At 35.9% G+C, this 20,875-nt stretch overlaps 1 protein-coding gene across 1 annotated transcript in view; it reads right to left on the bottom strand.

Moving 5' to 3' along the window:
- LOC149802240 (inner nuclear membrane protein Man1-like) overlaps positions 1-19,254 on the bottom strand; it is a 79,859-nt gene extending 60,605 nt beyond the window's left edge. Inside the window, exons 1-4 of the mRNA XM_089956664.1 lie at positions 18,409-19,254; positions 13,371-13,408; positions 8,227-8,308; positions 1,202-1,308 (exon numbers count right to left, since the gene is read on the bottom strand). Of these exons, the coding sequence (XP_089812790.1) occupies positions 1,202-1,308; positions 8,227-8,308; positions 13,371-13,408; positions 18,409-19,234 (1,053 nt within the window). The 5' untranslated portion in view covers positions 19,235-19,254. The remainder of the gene's footprint in view (positions 1-1,201; positions 1,309-8,226; positions 8,309-13,370; positions 13,409-18,408) is intronic.
- Between the last annotated feature and the right edge of the window lie 1,621 nt (positions 19,255-20,875).

Here is a 20,875-nt window from a genome sequence, read left to right as displayed (position 1 = left end):
TGTCTCTTCTTTTCAAATACTGAGTGCTGAAAACTATCTCTGATATTCTTTTGCTACGGTATACCAAGATTTTCAAACCGAAATTTGCCACAGTGGAAACTCCCATGTCCACATGGATTTCCATTCAGGAGGAGTAGCAATAAAATTTTCAAGACTGCCAGTACTACAGCCATATTGGATGTTAGATCAGCAATATTTTTATCATTTTCAGGTTGTGATAAGAAAAGAGAACTAGCCTTCACATAATTAATGCTTAAAAACTTTAAAAACCAAGGTTAAAACTTTTAGATGATAAAAATAAGATAAAGCAATTCCAAACCAAGAACTTGTAACTTGGGAAATATAATGAAATATTTTCAAGTCTATCTGGTAATTTGTTGTTGTTGCTGTTGTTATAGGGTTTAATGCCATTTTCAGCACAAGATAGGCTATACATGGTGGCCAGTATTAATGGTGTAGGAAGAACCCAGGAAAACGCCGGAAAGAACCACCGACCCATGAGAAGCTACTGGCAAGCTTTCTCACATATCCACATTGTCCGAGCCCGAGACGAACCCATGCAGACAGGGGTAAGATGGCATTGATCCATGACAAAGAGTGCTTTAGACCACTCAGCCACTTGGGGCACCTTCTGTTAATTTGAAAATGCAGATTTCCCCATCTCTGTCCCATCCACTCCCACCTCCTCTCAATCTCTTAAGAGGCCACATATTCCTTCATCAAAGAAGTGGATCTGTTTTACTGTGCACCTCATAATCGGCCACATCTCTTCTTAAACCATACTTATATTAATCACAGATGGATGACCTTGTATAGGAGGAAGGGGGTGACAAACATCAATAAAAAAAAAAATATATGCCCAACTGTAGTAACAGCTACTGCTCTCCCATGCATAATGCAATAGCTGGCATCCATTACCACAGACTATGTTATTTACCAAACTGTTTTATACGGAGAACTGTGATATCTAAGAAACCATGACATATTTAAGTATACAGAACCATGGTCTAGCAGAACTTTGTTAAATGTTGCCCTTTTGAAAATAAAAAATACAAGACAAAGATTCACTGTTTTCTTTCAACCCTTGCTGTTATACACTGGTATTATTTTGGTCATGGGGTCCATAGTGGTACCATCTTATATCTGGAATCGCTTTATAACAGGGGAGAGCTGTAGCATTGGAGTCAACAAATATATATACCTCTTTATCTACCTTACTGGGGATCATATTCTCCACAAATTTCTTGTACCTTTCCTCACTCCACCTAGCTGTTTCACCACTGGATAGTTCTCCCATTTCATACTTTCCTGTGTAATAAAATGAAATAAAAATGAATAAATGCATTGATGGACAACATGGTGCATTTTCTGACATGCCTAATTTTGGAGTAAAATGGGTTTTTTTTTTATTGTTGACGTGGTGGACTTGCATCATTTACCATGGAGAAGGCCCATCTCTTGTTCCCTATGGTACACTGTATGTGAGCCTGCTGCAACTTGTGACATATATACAGGCTGAAGAAAGTGACCCCGTGTGCCTAGATGCAGCTGCTCAGGAATAACCCATCCCCCTGCAGCTTAAATCATGTGAGATGTGTCACTAAAGAAGCTGCCCAAAGACCTATGCAGGTACAGTAGTATGTTGCACCGCTGCAGTAGATCTCACCAGGTCAAACTGATCCCTTCAGACAAGGATCTCTGAGGTACTGTGAAACACTTTAAATTCAATGGGTTCCAATTTTCATGGTTTTTAGGGGTGAGCTAGACCACAAATTTAAAGTCACAACAAAATATCTACCATGCTGACTGGCCTCTATAATAGTACTGAGAATGTGAAATATACATAAAGATCAGTACCTGAATAATGATCAGAGCTGGAATTGATTTAAATTTAATTTGAATTTTAATGCACAAAATTTAATCAGCATGAAGGGTTGTAATGACTCCACATGATGTATAGTAATAAATGCAGATTTACTTGCTGTCCACGTACATCTTTATTTGCCAAAGTACATATAATATCCATTTATATATAAATTGTGCATATACTATTAAGTAAACAATTAGCAGATTAGTCACGCTTTCTCAAAGCCCATTTCAATCAGGTCTTTCAAAGTACTACTTTGTCATGTGTGTAGATAAGGCACTTTGCATCAATTGGCTTAAGTGTAGATGTTTTCAGGTCAACGAAGACCTGATCATAGTGTGTATCTCCACTGTTTTTATCTCTGCAGTTTAAATGTTGCATATTCTGTAACAATTCCTTCAGCACTAGCAAAGATATGTGCTATATACCAGGCATCGTCCTGGGCTTCACCAATGTCGCAAAGTGCGATTTTTTTTCCTTATTGGCGACAAAAATATCCCATTTGGCGATTTTTTTGGTGACAGACTTTTTGGTTATTTAATTTGTACATACAATCATGGATTTGGACTGGATAAATTAAAAGAGAGAATGAAAGGAAGCCACAAACTTGACTAAGCAATGCATTGGAATCAATCTGTTACACAAACGATCCTTTGTTCGTATTGACAACCCCATATTTACAGTGCATTGTTACATCATAATCTGCTTATGCTGACATCTGGGCTGAGTACTGTATGCTGTGATACAGTCAATCATGCTACCAAACTATACCTACAACTGACCGACTTCTGAAGACGCAAATAGAACAGATACAATTAAATGAATGGCTAATCCTTCTGTTGTTTTTTTTTTTACACATACCAATACATTAGTTTTGATGAACCTTTATAGAAAACTGATAACCATTGAAGTACCGACTACTGCGTATAAATACAAAGCAAATGGAAAAAAATCTCAATCACAATTATATCTGTCGCCAGTGCAGCATTTTACTCATTGATCTTTTCCTTTTGCCATCAATCTGCGTTACGGCTGCAGCGACTTAAACTCTGCAACAAGAAATAGCAAAAAAAAACCAACAGTTTTGCATAATTAATAATAATTATTTATTTCTCAAAATACAGGAGTGAAAGAATCCCTAAATTGGGTGTGAATTTATGCTTATATATACGGTCCAATATTGCCAGGTGTTGACTCGTGTAAGTTTCATTCGTGGGAATGGAGATCCTATTTTGCTTGTCAAGAAAATGTATACAGCATTCTGTGATCATTCTTGGGAATTAGGAAGCAATTCACTTCAAGCTTTGTGAAGATAGCCATAAGGTGTGTGGGGGGGGGGGCTGCTGAGAGACTACTGGTGTCACCTGTCAGCACTGTAGACTGTGAACGTGGATTCAGTAAGATGAACCTCATAAAAACTGACATCAGAAATAAACTCTGCATCTCATCTCTCGAGAATTTAATGAGAATCAGCATGTACAGATGTGAAAAATTAGACTTTGAAACTATATTCAACAAGTGGGCAGCCCTAAAATCGCAACGGATCTTCATGTAACACTTTGTAACATTTTGTTAATGCTTGTTGTAATTAGAGTACTAACTAACCCATCTTTTGTAATTTTCATTGCCTGTTACATTAATAGACTAAATTAACACTTGAAAAACTGTACACTACTTGTTCTGGCGACACTTTTTGAAAATTGGTGAAAAAATATTGAGGTTGGCGATTTTTTTGGCAACAGCTTTTTAAAAGCCAGGACCATCCCTGTATATACCATGGGCATACATCAGAACTTTCTAGATCTAATTTTGGACTAGTTCAAGGTCATCAACAATAATGGGTTCTTATCAGGCAATTTTGCAGAATTGTTTTGGACAAAAGAGTTTTACATTGTCCCAAGCACCTGATCTCTAATTGTTGAGAACTCTATGCTTTGATAGAGCTCTTTAAGAAAACATGAGCACCTAATTAAAACGGTGGTATTTAATGTGCTAACTTGGACATGTGTGAAAAAAGAAGACATTTTCTTCAAGATCTCCACATTTATGCCACATGTTAGCCATTTAGTTGAACAACTTAATAACCGCGGAACAGATCACATCTGTTTGCTTTCAATGCATGAATGCTGATAAAATCGTTTACAGAGACATATGCATTGTTTTGGAGGCCATTTCATTTTGTAAATGATAGATCCACAAAATTAGATGACCAAGAGTATGTACTTTTACCCAAAATACAAAATTTGAAACCCAGAAAAATAAAGTGTCATCTCTGCCCCTCATCTTACATATCTGTTAGGTAACAGGTGCCCTTGAATGCTATGCTCATGGTGACTGCCCTAGCTTCATGAGCTGAAATGCACAGTAAGTTCATTTGATCTTAGAGCTGTCTGTATGCAGAGTGAATAACCCATCTTATACAGGCTGATAGAACTTCAGCTGAGATATCAACCTTTCCTTTTTCAAAGGTATAGATAAATGGATCTCCCTCTTTGCACCAATTCAGTCATTCAGGTACCACTTCAAGGCCTTCACCAGGTCCTGTAAATGGTACTGAAACAAAAATTCCATTGACAAATTGCCCATAACTGGAAACATTATTGCTGACCATGAAAGCAAGGATCATCACAAGTGAAATCAAAATATCATGCTAGATTGTTCAGATTAACCAACAAGGCATGTATCTGACTGATTCAGCATGCTGGCTTTAGCAAGGAAGCAGGTTTTACATAACAGATGAACCAACAATGCTCTCAATAGTAGAGTATATATGCAAATCTCGTCGTGAAGGAACAGGGTCATTATTTCCTTCCAGTACCATGTCCACGATGCAGGGCCCAGTTAGGGAGATACTGTAACCCGGTTCTATTTGCATCAAGATTCAAGTGATGCCGTGTCTGAACTGGTTTTGACTGCTATTGATCAGACTCAGATATCACTGAAAGGACTATCATATCTAGGCAGAACAGAGTTGATGAAAATGTCTGTTCCTGTAGAGAAAGTAATGACTAAGCTAGGACTGTGTGACAGAAATTGCACAACAGTTAAAGAACACATTACATGAATGAATATACTAGTGACCACAGCATCTAAAGCATGGCAAAAACTTGCTTTTATAAAAATTACCTGAATGATCTTCCAGATCTGAAATATTACATGGTCAGTGACTAAAAACAACTTAAAACGCTCCTCTCCCAAATGACATGGAATGGAACAATGCACACTGTGATTTTCCTAGGATTTTCACAGAAAGTTCCAAATATTTATAAGACAGCAGTATGAATACATTGGTTCATACAAACTATGACAGAATACATTTTGGGAATTTTTCAGTGGTTTTGAAGAACTTTCTAAAACAAATTCAGGGGCTTGCTTAAAATGAACTTACTCCCCCCATTTGAAGTCAAATTCTAAAACCTTTTTTTTGGTCTTTATGTTGAGTCCATCTATAAAATTTAAAATAAAGTTAGAATTTTTAATAAATATAGACATGAATATATATACAATAATGTCACTGCCAACAAAACTTACTACTTTAATAATTTTAAAGTTGCATGTGTACTTTGTCAAATCACTGTATTGTTGTTGTTTGTTGTTGTTGTAGGGTTTAACGCCATTTTTCAGCACGAGAGGCTATACATGGCGGCCAGTATAATTGGTGGAGGAAGAACCCTGGAAAACCCAGGAAGAACCACCGACCCACGAGAAGCTAATGGCAGGGTTTCTCATGTACCCACATTAGCCGAACCTGAGACTCGAACTCACGCAGACAGAGGTGAGATGGCAGTGATCTGTAACGGCGAGCGCTTTAGGCCACTCGGGGCTCCTCATTGTATTGTAGGATTCAGCCAATGTGGGTATCTAAAAAAGCTTGCCAGTAGCTTCTCGTGGGTCGGTGGTTCTTTCCGGGGTTTTCCTGGGTTCTTCCTCCACCATTAATACTGGCTGTCATGTATAGCCTATCGTGTGCTGAAAAATGGTGTTAAATCCTACAACAACAACAACACTGTATTGTATCTTTAAAGCTAAGTCTGATCTTTCCATATGGCTGAATATCATTCAATTTTTCTTCCAGATAACATCATCCCTTGGCTTTTTCTTTTTTACTAATACGATTTGAATGAATGGTAAATGTTAATTACTCTGAGGAATCTGGCTTTCAATGAGGCTGTCCGCTTTAACTGTGATTCCTTGGAAGGGAGATCTACCTTCTCACTGAGACCGTCAGTGGCAAAAAACCCATTTGATATGACCCTCCATTTAGGTAGAGTGGCAAGATTTTCAAGATGAGAACTATGGTGGCCATATTGGAGGTCCTATCAACATGATGGTCATATTGGAGGTCTTATCAACATGATGGCCATATTGGAGGTCTTATCAACATCTATTAAAAAAAAGTAGCAATAAGCTGTTCAAGATGGTTCCTGTTAGGTGTGAAATTATACCAATGTGACACAAATCTATATGATCCATGACACACCACCTACGATAAAATACATTATCAATACACATATTAACTTGATGGTTTTTACATCTTTAGAAGGTCTGTCAGTGGTAGGTGGTGCCCTTAAATTGATTTACTGGTTGTATTTTCAGTATGCAGATTAAAGACATTTACCCAGCACCAATTTATATGCCAATCTCATCTATGACAAAAGTACTTTCATAGAAACTACCTGGTAGCTGTTAGTGATTTTTATTCAACATTTTGGACCATATAATAAGGCTGCTCCATCTGATCAGATGTAGGATTCACTTTAGCCACCAGACAGAGATAATTTGATCAAAACATCTTTACTTCTTAATATCATTTTTTCAATCTTATCTATTCAGTTTATCTTAACCACAATAGGGAAATATACTTTTGTAGCTCATGATTCTGCATGGCTAAATTTTAAGAAAGAAAAAAATGAAAACTGCATTCTAGTTTTCAAATGAATTTATTTTCATTTGGCTTGGTATTCTGCCTTTTCTATACTATATTTGCTGAAAGGGTGATTGACCAGCATGCCATTTATTTCTACCCATCCAACATGCCTTCTATCTCTACCCATCCAGCATGCCATCTATTTCATGCCATCTATTTCTACCCATCCAGCATGCCATCTATTTCTACCCATCGAGCATGCCATCTATTTCTACCCATCCAGCATGCCGTCTATTTCTATCCATAAAGCATTCCGTCTTTTCTACCCATCCAGCATGCCATCTATTCCTACCCATCCAGCATATACATCAGACTTATATTTGAAACCATTTTTGGACTCAAAATCACTCACTGGTATCTCCATTAGCACTTTTCCCAGCTCCAATAATCAGATATACTTCATATCTTTAAAAATTATTGCCATCATAACAATCGTCAGTCTATATTTGCCCAACAAAAATCCTCATCTGAAGATGAACCATACTGTGAACCTGCCATTTTGGGTTTTCTGATTAGCCCATATTGTAAACATGCATTTGTAGAACTTGCTTGATGCAAGTTTAAATTACGACATAATACTTGTTCCTGGCACAACGTACCAATAAAATTTAGTTTAACAACCATTTATGTTATGTGACTAGCAGTGCATATGGCAAGTTCCATGTCAAATTTCATCAACATTGTAGTTTCATTTCATCTGTCAACAGATCAAAGACATATTATACTCTCTCACAATTTCTGAAAAACTAAATCATATTCCTACTGATTTCATGCAGGTATGGCCTGAAAAGGGCATTAAAGTTTGCTAGTCCGGCTAGTAAGCAGCCACCCTGTGACATAAAATATCCAAATATAAAAAAATGGGGCGGTAAGGGTCAGAGGAAAATCTGAATACTTTATGCTGATCAAGCTGTTGCAATAAAATAATTACCATGGAATTGGTGGAGTGGGGGTAGTATTATGAACCACATCACTTGGTGTTAATTTGTAGATGGCAAGTGAATGTTATCATGTCCTTTTATATACAACTAATATAAATGGGTGAATGTGCCTGCAATACCTGTCTCAGATGAATTCTCAATTTAAAAAATAAGGCAACAAGACAAATGACTGCATACAGTAAATAATTTTTTATCAATTTTCCACCACTTACATCTATATATGCATCATTACAGCAAAAGTATTGATGCATCAAAATATCGATGAATCGTTTCACATTTAGTTCCTGTTGCAACCATAAAAGACATCGCTGTGGCACCATTTAGGACCAACCAGACCTGGAAATGAATGTGTGAAGTTTCATGGAATAGTCATAAAAAATTGTGTTGATGGATGGACAAATAGCAGACAACAGGCTATCCCATAAGCTTGTCTGGTCTACATAAAGAAAATGATATGGCAGAAAACTTCACAATGTGTTACACCTCCTTACCTTTATAATAGGCCAGTTCATCATGAAGACGACTTATTATTCCCAAAATGAAATCTATGTTATCAGTGTCATTGTCATGTTCCTGAAATACAAAAAAGAATATTTCACTACCACCTATCCATAGTGTTTCCATGACTTCCTAAATCAAATCTAACCAAACTTACTAACTAGCAAAGCAGTATTTTGTAAGAAATATACAATCTCATTTTTGTAAAAATGTTTCTCTATGTTACTGTCTGTATATTTTGTATATGAAAGACAGAGGATTATTTTATACTTTATTATATTTTCAACTTTCAACATGTTCTATTATCAACTGCTCAAATCATTTTATATGCAAATATATATCCATACAACTATGAAGGTTATATATTACTCAGATATCAAGCACGTACATCACAGAATTGTCAGTTCACTTTTCCAATCGTCCTTAAATTTTCAAATTTCAGAGATTTACTCTTCTTATTCTCCTCAGAGCTGATAATAATAATAATAATAATAATAATAATAATAATGCTTTATTTATAGAGGGTGACTCATTAGTCAAGGACTATTCTCCCTTGAGGCCCTCTTAAGGAGAGTATAACAATGCACATTATATGAAGATGGCAATAATTACTGTTTATTTTAACATGTTTAGTATTAAAATACTAAATTCCATTGTCTGTTAGAAACACATACATGCTCATGATATCTTTTCTTAAATATGAGATGAGAAATTTTCTTAAATATGAGATGAGAAATATGAGATTGACAAATTTAAATAAATTTATATTTAAATTTAAACTTAAATATGAGATGAGAAATATGAGATTGACAAATTTAAGATAAATTATGGTACTAGTAAATTCATCAGCGAATTCAATAATCAGAAAAGTATGATTCCTTTCACAAGTTACATTCCTTCTTTGTATATTAGAATAATGCAATTGTGGTTTTTACGTTTTTATAGTGATGCAAATTCTTTGGAGTCTAAGGGTGAAAAAATTAATCACCACCAGGTCATTTCTGAGGCAGAGACAGAAAAGAAAATATACTTCTTTGCGCCATTGTGATTTTAAAGTTCAGATGTATGCACTGAGTGTTATGTCCTTTCAATTTTTTCCGATTGATCCATTAATTAAAATGTTCTAGGTATGGAACATTTTGCCAATTTAAGCAATTTAATTGCCAATAAAATACAATACCACACCAAAAACTGCTTTAGCAAAATGCCATATATTCCCACTTTGTCTAAATGATTATAATTTAAAGCACAATAAAAAAAATGCTGATATTTTATCAGAAATGAATCCACTGAAGTCATAAATGATTCCGAACTTTTAAACATCCACTAAATGAAGCAACTTGCTAATAAAACAATTACAGTCCACTTCTGTTGACAACTTGCTATGCAAGCCGCCATAATGATATACTCCAGTTCTGACCAGTTAATTATAATCTGATGTCCAAACATACCATTGCTGATATTTGATCAAAAGGTAATCCATTCATTTCATAATTGTTTCCTCTTCCTCTATCACAAACTTCAAACGTAATCTCAAAACAATCCAACCTAAGTCAGTTAAATCCAAGCCTGACTTTAGTGAACTGGTAGCTCTGCCCAGTTCATGTATATCTTCCTTTGGTACGATATTTTTGGGCTTCAAGGTCTAAACTATTGTCGAACAGATGTCAATCAGTGCCTCCTACAGTAAATTTGTTTTGGACAGCGCACTCTTGGTAAGAAACTAAGCTGGAAGCAAATCAAGGGTAAGTAAGATTGATTGTTGTTGTTGTTGTGGGGATTAACGCCATTTTTCAGCACACGATAGGCTATACATGGCAGCCAGTACTAATGGTGGAGGAAGAACCATGGAAAAACCCCGGAAAGAACCACTGACCCATGAGAAGCTACTGGCAAGCTTTCTCACATACCCACACTGGCTGAATCTGAGACTTGAACCGGCGCAGACAGAGGAGAGATGGCAGTGATCCATAACGGAGAGTGCTTTAGACCACTCGGGGCCCCAATTAAGATTGATGTTCCAGCCCAAATCTACGTGCATCAAAAAGAAGCACAAGTCAAAATTTCCGCGAATCAAAAATGGGTCATTTTTACATTGCACATGTCATGTCAAAACCCAAAGGTACACATCTGTTGAAAACCCTGATCACTGTTTTCAAAACTTATTGTTTTGATCTATCATTTTATATACCATGGACATTCTGTTTTAAGTTCAAATGTTGCCCTCAGACCTTAATTTTCAAAGCGTATTGAAAAATCTTTCCTTTTATATCTAACTATATCAGAAATCTATATTGCTGGGAAAATCCTAAACTTGCCCGGAATTAGAAGTTGTATAAACTTAAAGGAGACTAGAAATCAAAATTTTCCTTTTACGTATGTAATTCTCTTCAGATTTTAATTCGACTGCAATGCTTATAAATTAAATATCGTAAGCGGGTAGTGATTATATTGCGTGTAAGATACCACGATTCCGTAAATTGCCGAGTTTTTCCGAGTTTTGATGAGACGACAGATCACGTGGTACTGTGACACTATACTAGCCAGTCCTCGAATACAAACATAAACATTGGCGAGCGAGGCAGACAGGAGACCACATTTGGGTTGCACATTCAAAAGTTGAATCTGCAATCTGATATAATAGTTTATGTGCTGTACTGGTAAGTGATAAAAGAAATTTGTTAGGCACAGGCTCCGGGCTGGTGACTTAAATAAACTAAAGTCCTGAATGAAATTCCACAAGCCCGGACAGTTCATACCAGTCAACTCTCAAGCCGGGAGAAAAACCTCCCGATTTTGGGGGTATTTCCTCATCTACCTCCCGATCTCGTAATATCTCTCAATTTTGCGCAGCGAAGTCCCGATTATTACATTATGTCTGTCAATTTTCATTTGTCAGAAGAAAAAAACCCAACCCCAAACCACAGTCTAAACTACCACACTGCAGACATCGTAGCGATATGACTGAAAAATTGTTAAAGCTACGTTAAAAATTCAAATCACATGCACACACGTCTAAACCGGCCCTGGACGAAATAATTAATATCATACAACAGTTTTTTTTGTTGTTTTTTTTTTTAGCTTCAGTAAATAGAACGTGAAGATTAAACATTATTCAAGTAAATTTCAGATATTTTTTAAACAACTACAACAGTACTATAGTATTAAAAAAAATTAAAAGAATAAAATTGTCACCAATTAGCTTAAATGAATGATCACTTTGAAATTTTCTCTGCAAACAAAATCGCATCTCCATTTCCGCCAAAGAAACTCGGCCAGTTAACACCTGACATTCCTCTACCGTATATGAAAAGTTTAATTATCATGATTAAATTACAAGGAATAAAACAAAATATACCATGCAGTATATGTGGCCCTAAAGAACTAATTCTGAATAAATATTTTATTCAGCAAACAGTGTTACATGCATTAAGACTTAAACCTAAGGAAATAAGGTGGGACATAAAACGTGAGAAAAACAGTTGCCACAAGTACGGTAACTTGTGACTGCAGATTTGAACTCTTAAAATTAAGTCCATGGCATCGTAAGTAATAACAAAATAGGCATCGTTTATTTGGTAATCAATTGCTGGTGCTTACGCATACACACACTGTCGAACATGGTTTCTTTGAAGTATGTCCGAAGGGCAGTCCTTTTCACAAGATCAATGCAAGGATAAGGATTATGTTCATTAGTCACATCGGCTTTATCGTTTGCGTACTTAAATCAAAACTTTAGCTATTTTGCAATTTAGCTAGAACTGACCAGAATATGCAAAAGGGGCTTGTCATGGGGGAATAATAAGGCGTATCACAGGGAGAAAAGGCACGTCAAAATGGGCGGTGGCACATTGGGGCAAGGGGGTGGGGTGGGGGATCAATAGTCCCCCCCCAGTTCTATTGTCAGACAGTTAATGTGAAACTTTGACCTCTTTTTTTCAATCGCTGCTTTTTAAACTGCCCAAGGAATAGTTTTATATCAGTTCCAATTATTACAGATTGCAGTTTATGCATACATGTATACAATGCATTTGTAAAAAAAAATTTTTTAATTTTTATAAGATTGCTAACATTGTGTTTTCTCGAAACACGACCGGTTTAGAACCTTATTTTTAGCAAAGTTTCCATTTGATTAAAATCAAATCTAAATTTCACCTAGGACAGTGGTGATTTGATTTAGATTGTGCCGTGTTAAGGCATGTATGTCAACATCTTGAAAATACATTTACTCATTTCACCAGCGCAATCAAAGTTTCCTCAGGCACACAATTTTTGTTTCGACAAGCCTGACGGGCACCTCACTTTGAATACAGGATGGGCTGGAACTAAAACCAGAAGGGGCCCAGGGTGTCGGGCTATCAGATTTGTTTTAAGCACTGCTGTTTTTAGATAAAAGATGTGGATTGATTGTTGCATTTTGTGGTCACTTACTCGTCCTTCTGCCTGTTTTCATAACTCACACATTTAACACTTTTCCCAGGATTTAAAATGTCCAAAGGTATGTCTGGAACAGCACCAACTTTTAGTCTAGGCCTAGCATTTGCGTATCTTTGAGCTGCTATTTTTCATGATCCCACTCGTAACATTCCTTTGCGAAATGTAACGAGCACATAGTGCTGTATGGTGTTGCTTTGAAATCAACTCGTTTGTAATAATGTACCCATTCTTTCATTATGCCTTTATCTTTGGGAAAAGAATTTTTGTTATGTCAACAGGCTTTTCTTAATGTTCTATTACACCCGTAAGCAACGCAAAACGGTATTGTCTTTCACTCTGGTGACTCCCACTTGGGCTGCTGGAGTCGCTACTATGATGTCACATCCCGAAAGTAACCGAATAGGCACGGAAATTTTGCATACGAGGTCACGGAAATTCAGCTCCTAGAAGATAGGCCAATATTTAAATATTGGCATTACGGTCACAGATGATACTTCAGAATAAGGTTTTCTGCTATAGTACTTTTATTATTATTCTATATTTCCATTGGTTTCTGGTCTCCTTTAAGCAAAGACCAGTAGCTGTAATTCTTAATGAAAATACAATTTTGGACAAGTAGCAATTTCACTTGTCCAGCAAAATTTTCAACTTGTCTTGGAGTGAAATAAAGTGTATTTCTCCACCAATGAATCTTACATACCTCAGTATTAATGGACCTCTCTCTTGCTAACTGAATTCCTAAAAAAAAAGAGAAAACATATCAGTTTCCCACACAATTCAACTATAAATGGGGAAGGAGATTGTTTCAATTTACTCTTTCAGGCCCAGAGATTTTTGTCATTTTCAACTGAAATCAGGGTAGGAATATGCATTTTCAAGGTTAAATCTTAATACACCCAAATACATCTGCTTCCAGATTTTTGTTTAACAGCATGTCTAGTTGTGTTAGAAACATTTTACTGGCTATTTCACCTGTGCATGTGCAGAAGAGGAAAAGCTGAAATTCTTTATTTTTGGTGCTTATTGGACCCATCATTTTTGTGTCCTGGCCACTTTTTACCCCTGATCTCAAAATTATCCTACTTTGTGCAAAAGCCTGCCTGTCTGTCAATCATAACCACCAAGTTCATCTAATTACTGAGGTTATAGAAAAATCATCTTTGTTTTCAAACATTTCAGAAAGCAGCTCATGGCATGTGATATATTTTTGCTGGCAAAATAGGTATATATAAAATATTCCATGTATGGATTATTTCACTTGCAATTTACTGATTTCTTCCTGATTTTTTTTATTGCATGTAGTAAAACAAAATAATACTGAATACAGTGTTGCTACTTACAGGGGCAAGATTGTTCAGATATAATGCAAGTTATTTCTCTCTGGGAAATTATACTGCTCTAAAAACAACAGTCCCTCATCTTACTATTTTTGTACAGAGAGGGTAACCTCATTACAGGGCTTCCAATCTTTTAACATTGATTGCATAATTTCATGAATAGCAGGAAAATATTATCTCATAACCTATGCAAAGGAAACCATTTGGCTTTTGTTTGAAACTATATGTTATTATTAAGAATTTGATACGGCTCACAGAAAATTTTCCTGAAAAACCCATAAAATGTGGATAAGGGAGGGTTTCATGCAGGAGAGGTTTTATTTACATATCTAAATGTGGAATGAGTCAAGAACTTTATGGCACTTATCTTTGTTTCATGGGAATACAGCTGTATTATAACATACACACACACACACCCGGTTTCAGCTTTAACTGGAAATGCATGTCGGTTCTCTCCCTTGAACAGCAGGTAGAAGTAGCAACCATAGAAATCTGATTTTTTATCAATAAAGTACAACGAAATCTGTGACAAGACGAAATCACTTTATCAATACAATAAATATGCATACATTTATAGTACATATAAGGCGATTTATTGTAAGGTACTTAACTGATAAAACATCAGACTCCTTTGGTAACAACTATATACTCACTGAATATAAATATCTTTGCTGCCACTACCCAAAACCAAGCAGTTTGTTTTTATTATTACTGCTACAAAATAGTATCAAACCTGATTGATACCTTTGGATATGAAAATAATGTTGTAGTAAAGATTAATAAAAATTTATGCTTGTGTCTTCACAGATGAGATGTGATTGTTTTCTGTTTGAAGAATAAGACCCCTCCCCTGTAATTAAAAAAAAACAAATGTTTAAAGTTTTTAAGGCTACTCACAGCTAAGGTTTTTGTAGCATCCATACCCCCTTGAATAAACATCTTCATTTGTCAGTGACTTTATTATCATTTTACACTGTTTCAGAAATAAGTTCATATAGTTATGACAAAAAATACCTGCACAATCCAAATGTACAATAATGCAACAACAAAATAAATATTTAAAAAAAAGTATATACAGTACTGTATTTAACTTTTCATAGGAAATATTTGAGAGAAAAAAAAATATTTTATGTAAACCTGCATTCATAAAAACAATATTTTTAAATGAATTGGTCTATACAAAAATCTTGTACAGGTAGGCATTTATAAGGAATAAATACATGGATTGTCTTGTTACATTGTCATTATAGATTTTTTTTAAAAGTAAGGAAGTGGATGTTATCAGTCCCTTTCGTTTTTCACTTTCACATGAATAAAGACAAGCTTTTCACATAATTTGGCTTTTAGATTGGACATAACTCATCAATGTAAATTTTATGTAATTAAAGCTGCAAATTCTGTATTAGCCGAGGCACATTTCCCCAAAATTTCATTTTAGATACCAGGTACATTAGTAAATTATACTTCAAGAACAGTCTGGTTATATTCTCTTGTGACTATTTCATTAATTAACCCAAAAAGCATTCCATTACTGGATTTGTATTCAATATATACACTGTACACTTTTTGGAGATTTTTTTTAAAGCAGGTAATAAAATATGTTGTTTGCACTTGCTATGACCAAAAACCATGAAAAAGATTATATTTGCTAATTTGTTATTTCTGATGCGTTGACCTTCTAAAAAATACCATATTTATTAAGCTGACATGAAATTTTAAATTTGGCCTTTTATCCCTACAGATGGAACTATTTTCGTTTACAACCAACTAGACATCATAAAAAGTCTTTCAGTGAAAACCATGCAGATATGACCAATCTGAAGAAATAAGTGACAAGATTTTCAAGATGGTCACTGTGGGAAACAAAATGAATAACTGAATGACCACATAAGGACCAACTTATCAGCACAAAAAGTTGTTTAGTAAAAACCACATGTTGATATAATGACCATGCATTCCTTCTGGCTTTGTGAGAGCATTATTTCCAAATTGGTCACTATGATGGCCATACAGGACGACAGCATCATTTTCAAATTTGGACCAATTATATATTGTAAGATCTCTTAGCAATATTACTTTCATTCAGAAGAATTAACAATGACAACATTTCAAGATCAGATCAGCATAATTTTCATTTAGATCCAAGGAGACATTATAAGTCATCTGGTGAAAACCCCATGGCAATATTACCTTTTGTTCATGAGAAGTGACAAGAAAACTATTAACATGGCTGTTGTGACAGCCATATTGGACATTAGATCAACACCATATTTACTTATAACCAATTAGACATCATTCGAAGTCTTTTAATGAAAACATCATGTTGATGTGTCCATCCAAGCAGGAGGAGTGATGATAATATTTCCAAGATGTCCACTGTGGCAGCTACACTAGATATCAGATCAGCACCATTTTCAGTTTTTACTAAAAAGACACCATAAAAGGTCTTCCAGTGAAAGCCCCATGGTAATCACTTTCCACTTTGGATAAGTAGCAATAACAAGATTTTAAAGATGACCACTGTGGTGGCCACATTGTACATTATATCAGCATTATGACTGACATCACAAGGTGTCATGAGAGATAACAAAGGTGGTGCAACCCTTGGGCCATTGAAAATGCCCTCATATGGCCCTCTGGGTACTTTGAGTTAGATACTCCTGAACTAGACCATGGAATGAATGTGTGTGTACTATTTCAAGTAGTTTACGAGTAGTAACAATAACAACATTGTGCTAATGGACAACAGACCATCCCATCACATAAACTCATCTGTTATATGACCAGTATAGATAAGTAAGCAAGCAGAAAACCTTTCTCAAATTTTTTTATACACATCATCAGCACTCCATGTGGTCACATTTGCAATTAAAAATTGGTATTTGCAATTGAAAAAAGCAACTGGTTGAGCTCTACAGGCCTAATAAAAATCTCACTGCAGAAAATGAAAATGACATTAACATTTCTTAATTACAAGCATATCAAGTACACCACTTTTCCAATTGTGAGACGGACAGTTCCTCCATAAAGCAAATATACATGTAAGAAAACTAGGAAATGGTTCATAAAAAGTATGTTAATTACTGGCATGTATTATTCAGTGACCAGTCTAACACATAATCTGTTGCAAGTAATTCAAGCTGATGATAAAGATCCAGAACCAGAGGACCATGAATAGTACATTATACTCCCTTCATGGCTTTGATATAGGGCCTAACCGGAAATCACCTCGGCTCTAATAAATCAGCTTCGATCCTTCCATCACTCTGAGTATGATGAATACACCAGATCCACAGACAGCCACAAAAGAAAGAGAGATGATGAAGAAGATTTAACGAGGAAACACTCAAAGCAAGGTAACCTCGTTTACTACTCGGTTCGTGCCTGGATCTGGCAAATAGTACATCCAAATACTCGGATTTGGTACTCGGTGAAAATTATCTACTCGGTTAGGCCCTACTTTGATATGGTATGGAAGACAGCTGAACTATGTGCACTGAGGAAATGCAATATCTGATTCCTTCCATGTAACCAAAGGAGTGAAGATGGGAGCTTTTTTTAAACGTTCGTGATTTGGGTTACTAAGTTAGTGTCAAGTGTTGTTGTTATTGTGGGGTTTAACGCCATTTTTCAGCACATGATAGGCTATGCATGGCGGCCAGTATTAATGGTGGAGGAAGAACCACCAACCCACATATCACTGATAATTCCTTAAATCACAGATTTATTTAAATTATTATAGATATCTGAACAATAAGCATTTCAGAATGATATAATGCACAAAAATCTATAAGATTGATTTTTCAGTTAATTGTTTTCATAAGACAGTACTTTTTTGTGTACTCAAACAAACATGCCTTTAAATAAATTTAGAAATGATTCTTTGAATATCTGAATTCGAATATTACAATCTTATTGCTGCACAATCGGTGATAATCCGCTATGCTTCCTTATCATCTGACAGCCCATGTAAAAATTTACTCATTTCTCGTGAATATGCGTAAATGTGCTTAACCAATCACTGCAGGGAGGGGGGAGAGGCATTCGTGACACAGTTTGACCTTTCATGCCATTTGAATAAACCAATCACAGTTGCTCTTAAAAGCTCAGTCACTTACTAATCAGTACAATGGTCACTTTCACTGATATTAGCAAAGTGTTGCATTAAGTTCTTGATGATTTTTGTTTATACTTACTCATATAAAAAACAAGGAAATATCAACACAGACAGCCATGGGTGATAAACAGCAAATTATCGCCTGTGGCTTGGGACAATAAGAGAATAAAAAGCGGGCTTTTTTCATATCACAAACTACTCAACGTGGGAAATTTGAACATGAAGATGAATGTTGATAGCATAGTACTTGCAACATTTTGCAACAGAAAATTACTTAAACTTACCATTGGAGATAAATCTATCCCTTGCTATCCAAAAATAACCCATGGCAAGGGTTACAAAAAACAAGACAACAAATACCAGGATGCATTTTGAAATATGTTGATCTCTAAGTCTATACATTTGTACAGAGTCATCTTTTGTTTTGAAACCTTCTTTTTGCAGATGATCTTCAGTTTCAACATTACTGGCGTGATTGCTATGGTTTTCCTGATGAGAGTTTGGTCTGCCAGAGAACAGCCATGAACGTCTTCTGGTTGAATATGTTCTTTGATTTATAGCATCTGCAGGTCTATCATCATCATGGTCTAATGGAAGTGTAGTATTAATGGATCTGTCTTGTACCTCATATGTGCTTTCATCAGCCGTGTCTGCATCCGAGTCGGAGAACTCGTCAACATAAAGCTCATGCTGAGGCGAGGGTAAGGATCTTCTGCCCCTCTGAATGCTACTGTTTGCTACTGGTACGATGTGTCCGGCTTTAATGCCTTTGCTCCTGGAACCACGCGTGGGAGTGCGTGCTGAAGAAGAAGGTGTTTTATCAATGTTCGGGGTGACTGCCCGCAGTACATGCCCATGAACGGACTTAGTTTCGGTTTCATCGTCTTGACTTTCATCACTAAACTCATGATCACGGTGTGGCGCCGAAGTTCTGCCCATCTTTTTCCCACCTCCTCGATTCTTTTTAATAGGTGGGTTTTCTTTCGCTCGATAGTGATTTAGTTTTTTTACCAAAATTGGCCGCTTTTTATAATCTATTGGTACTTTCACATCTTCGCCATACTTTTTAAGTTCCTCTGCAAGCTCCCGATCACTTAATTTGTCCGCCATTGCGGCAACAGTGTCTTTCAGTGCACATCCGTAACAAGAACCGGAAGTCCACTTGCTAATATCCGCACAGGGAACCAATTCAAGAGTAATTTCCCTTCAAAATACATTTATACAAAACAGCAACAAAACAAAGAACTAATAAATGAGTTGCCCCTGTCTCACTAAGTAAAGTGTAACATCAATTTTTTGTGACGGAGGATTGTAATGAAAATGACATTTTTATCCTGACGGCTAAAGCGAAAGCATTTATATGAAAACACCTCTCTCTCGCTCTCTCTCGCTCTCTCTCTCATTTAGGTACATCAGCGATAGGAATTAAATATTGCCACTATCTGTAGCACCTTACAGGGTGTATTATGCTTGCTCAGGTGAAATCAGTGGCTGCCGATCTTTTAGAATCATCGTTTAACATAGTCTGTAAATGTAGAGATATCTTCATCTATATCGTTTAATTTTTCATGCTCCTTCGGATTCATATTTTATTCTTGAATCGTAGCGCACAAGTGATGGTCCTATGTTAGGATACATACACTCGTTTACTTCAAGATATGCATCTGCGATCAGAACCACGACATTCTTATCACTAACTACTGATGCACAGATTGGTACCAAAATAAATATCAGCATACTTTGATTTTTCTCATGCGGCACTGAATTAACTGTGAGTACATAAATAAGACAACACATGTCTCATCCCTCACCCACCAATTTCTCTCTCGCTCTCTGTTTCTTTCTCTCTATATATATGCTCACTATCATTCAGTTATCATCATGCCATAGCTTACATAATTACTAGGATATTTTTTAATTCAGTGTGCAATAGAAATTAAGGAAACTCATAACGTTCTTTAGCTTCACGTTGCTTCACATACATAAAATGATTCCATACGTCAATCTTTGTGGTTAATTATAAAGCTGACATCGACATAGTATACTGCGAAAATATCTAAAGAAACCCTTGCACCCTTTACAGTTTGTATTTGTAAATGCTTGAGTAAAATATATTGGGTTTTCCACACTTTCGTAGACGTCAATTTATTTCCATGTATTTCATTTAGCATCTTTAATCATTAGGTATTATCATTTTGCATCTTTATTCTAAAATATTGCGGGCAAGACCTGGGTCCTCTGTAATTTACATATCCTCGTGTATTTGAAGATGTTTCCGCGCTCAGAATTACGATATTAATGTAACTGTGTATCGCTGTACTTTGATAATGCTAATGTACATATCTTTATATTATGGCTTGACACTAAGTACCAGTAAGTTAAAGTAAACACTACTATTTATTATTGTAATGGTTCAAAATTTGTAGATATTTTCGTAGTACATTCTGTCGAATTAATAAAGGCGATCTGTCAGTAGCAGATATATAGAGTGTTCGAACACACACACACACACACACACACACACACACACAGCCCCCAACACCTCCACAAACAATAGCAGATTTTTTAACTGGATAAAAACCAACTACAAACATAGTATGATTGCCATTTTAAGCATAACCCCACCCATTACGTCCTCAAAATCACATAACACCACACACACACCCTCGATGGCAAACAAAAAACGTGGATCCGCCGGTGAACTATGGAAGAGTCAGTCAATGGTTTTATGAATATCGAACCAATCTCCAA

Source organism: Sinohyriopsis cumingii, chromosome 4 (assembly GCF_028554795.1).
Source record: "Sinohyriopsis cumingii isolate HCF-2022 chromosome 4, ASM2855479v2, whole genome shotgun sequence".
Lineage (NCBI taxonomy): Eukaryota > Metazoa > Mollusca > Bivalvia > Unionida > Unionidae > Sinohyriopsis > Sinohyriopsis cumingii.
The sequence above is the reverse complement of the archived record's forward strand: the minus strand, read 5'-3'. Positions and strand labels throughout refer to the sequence as shown.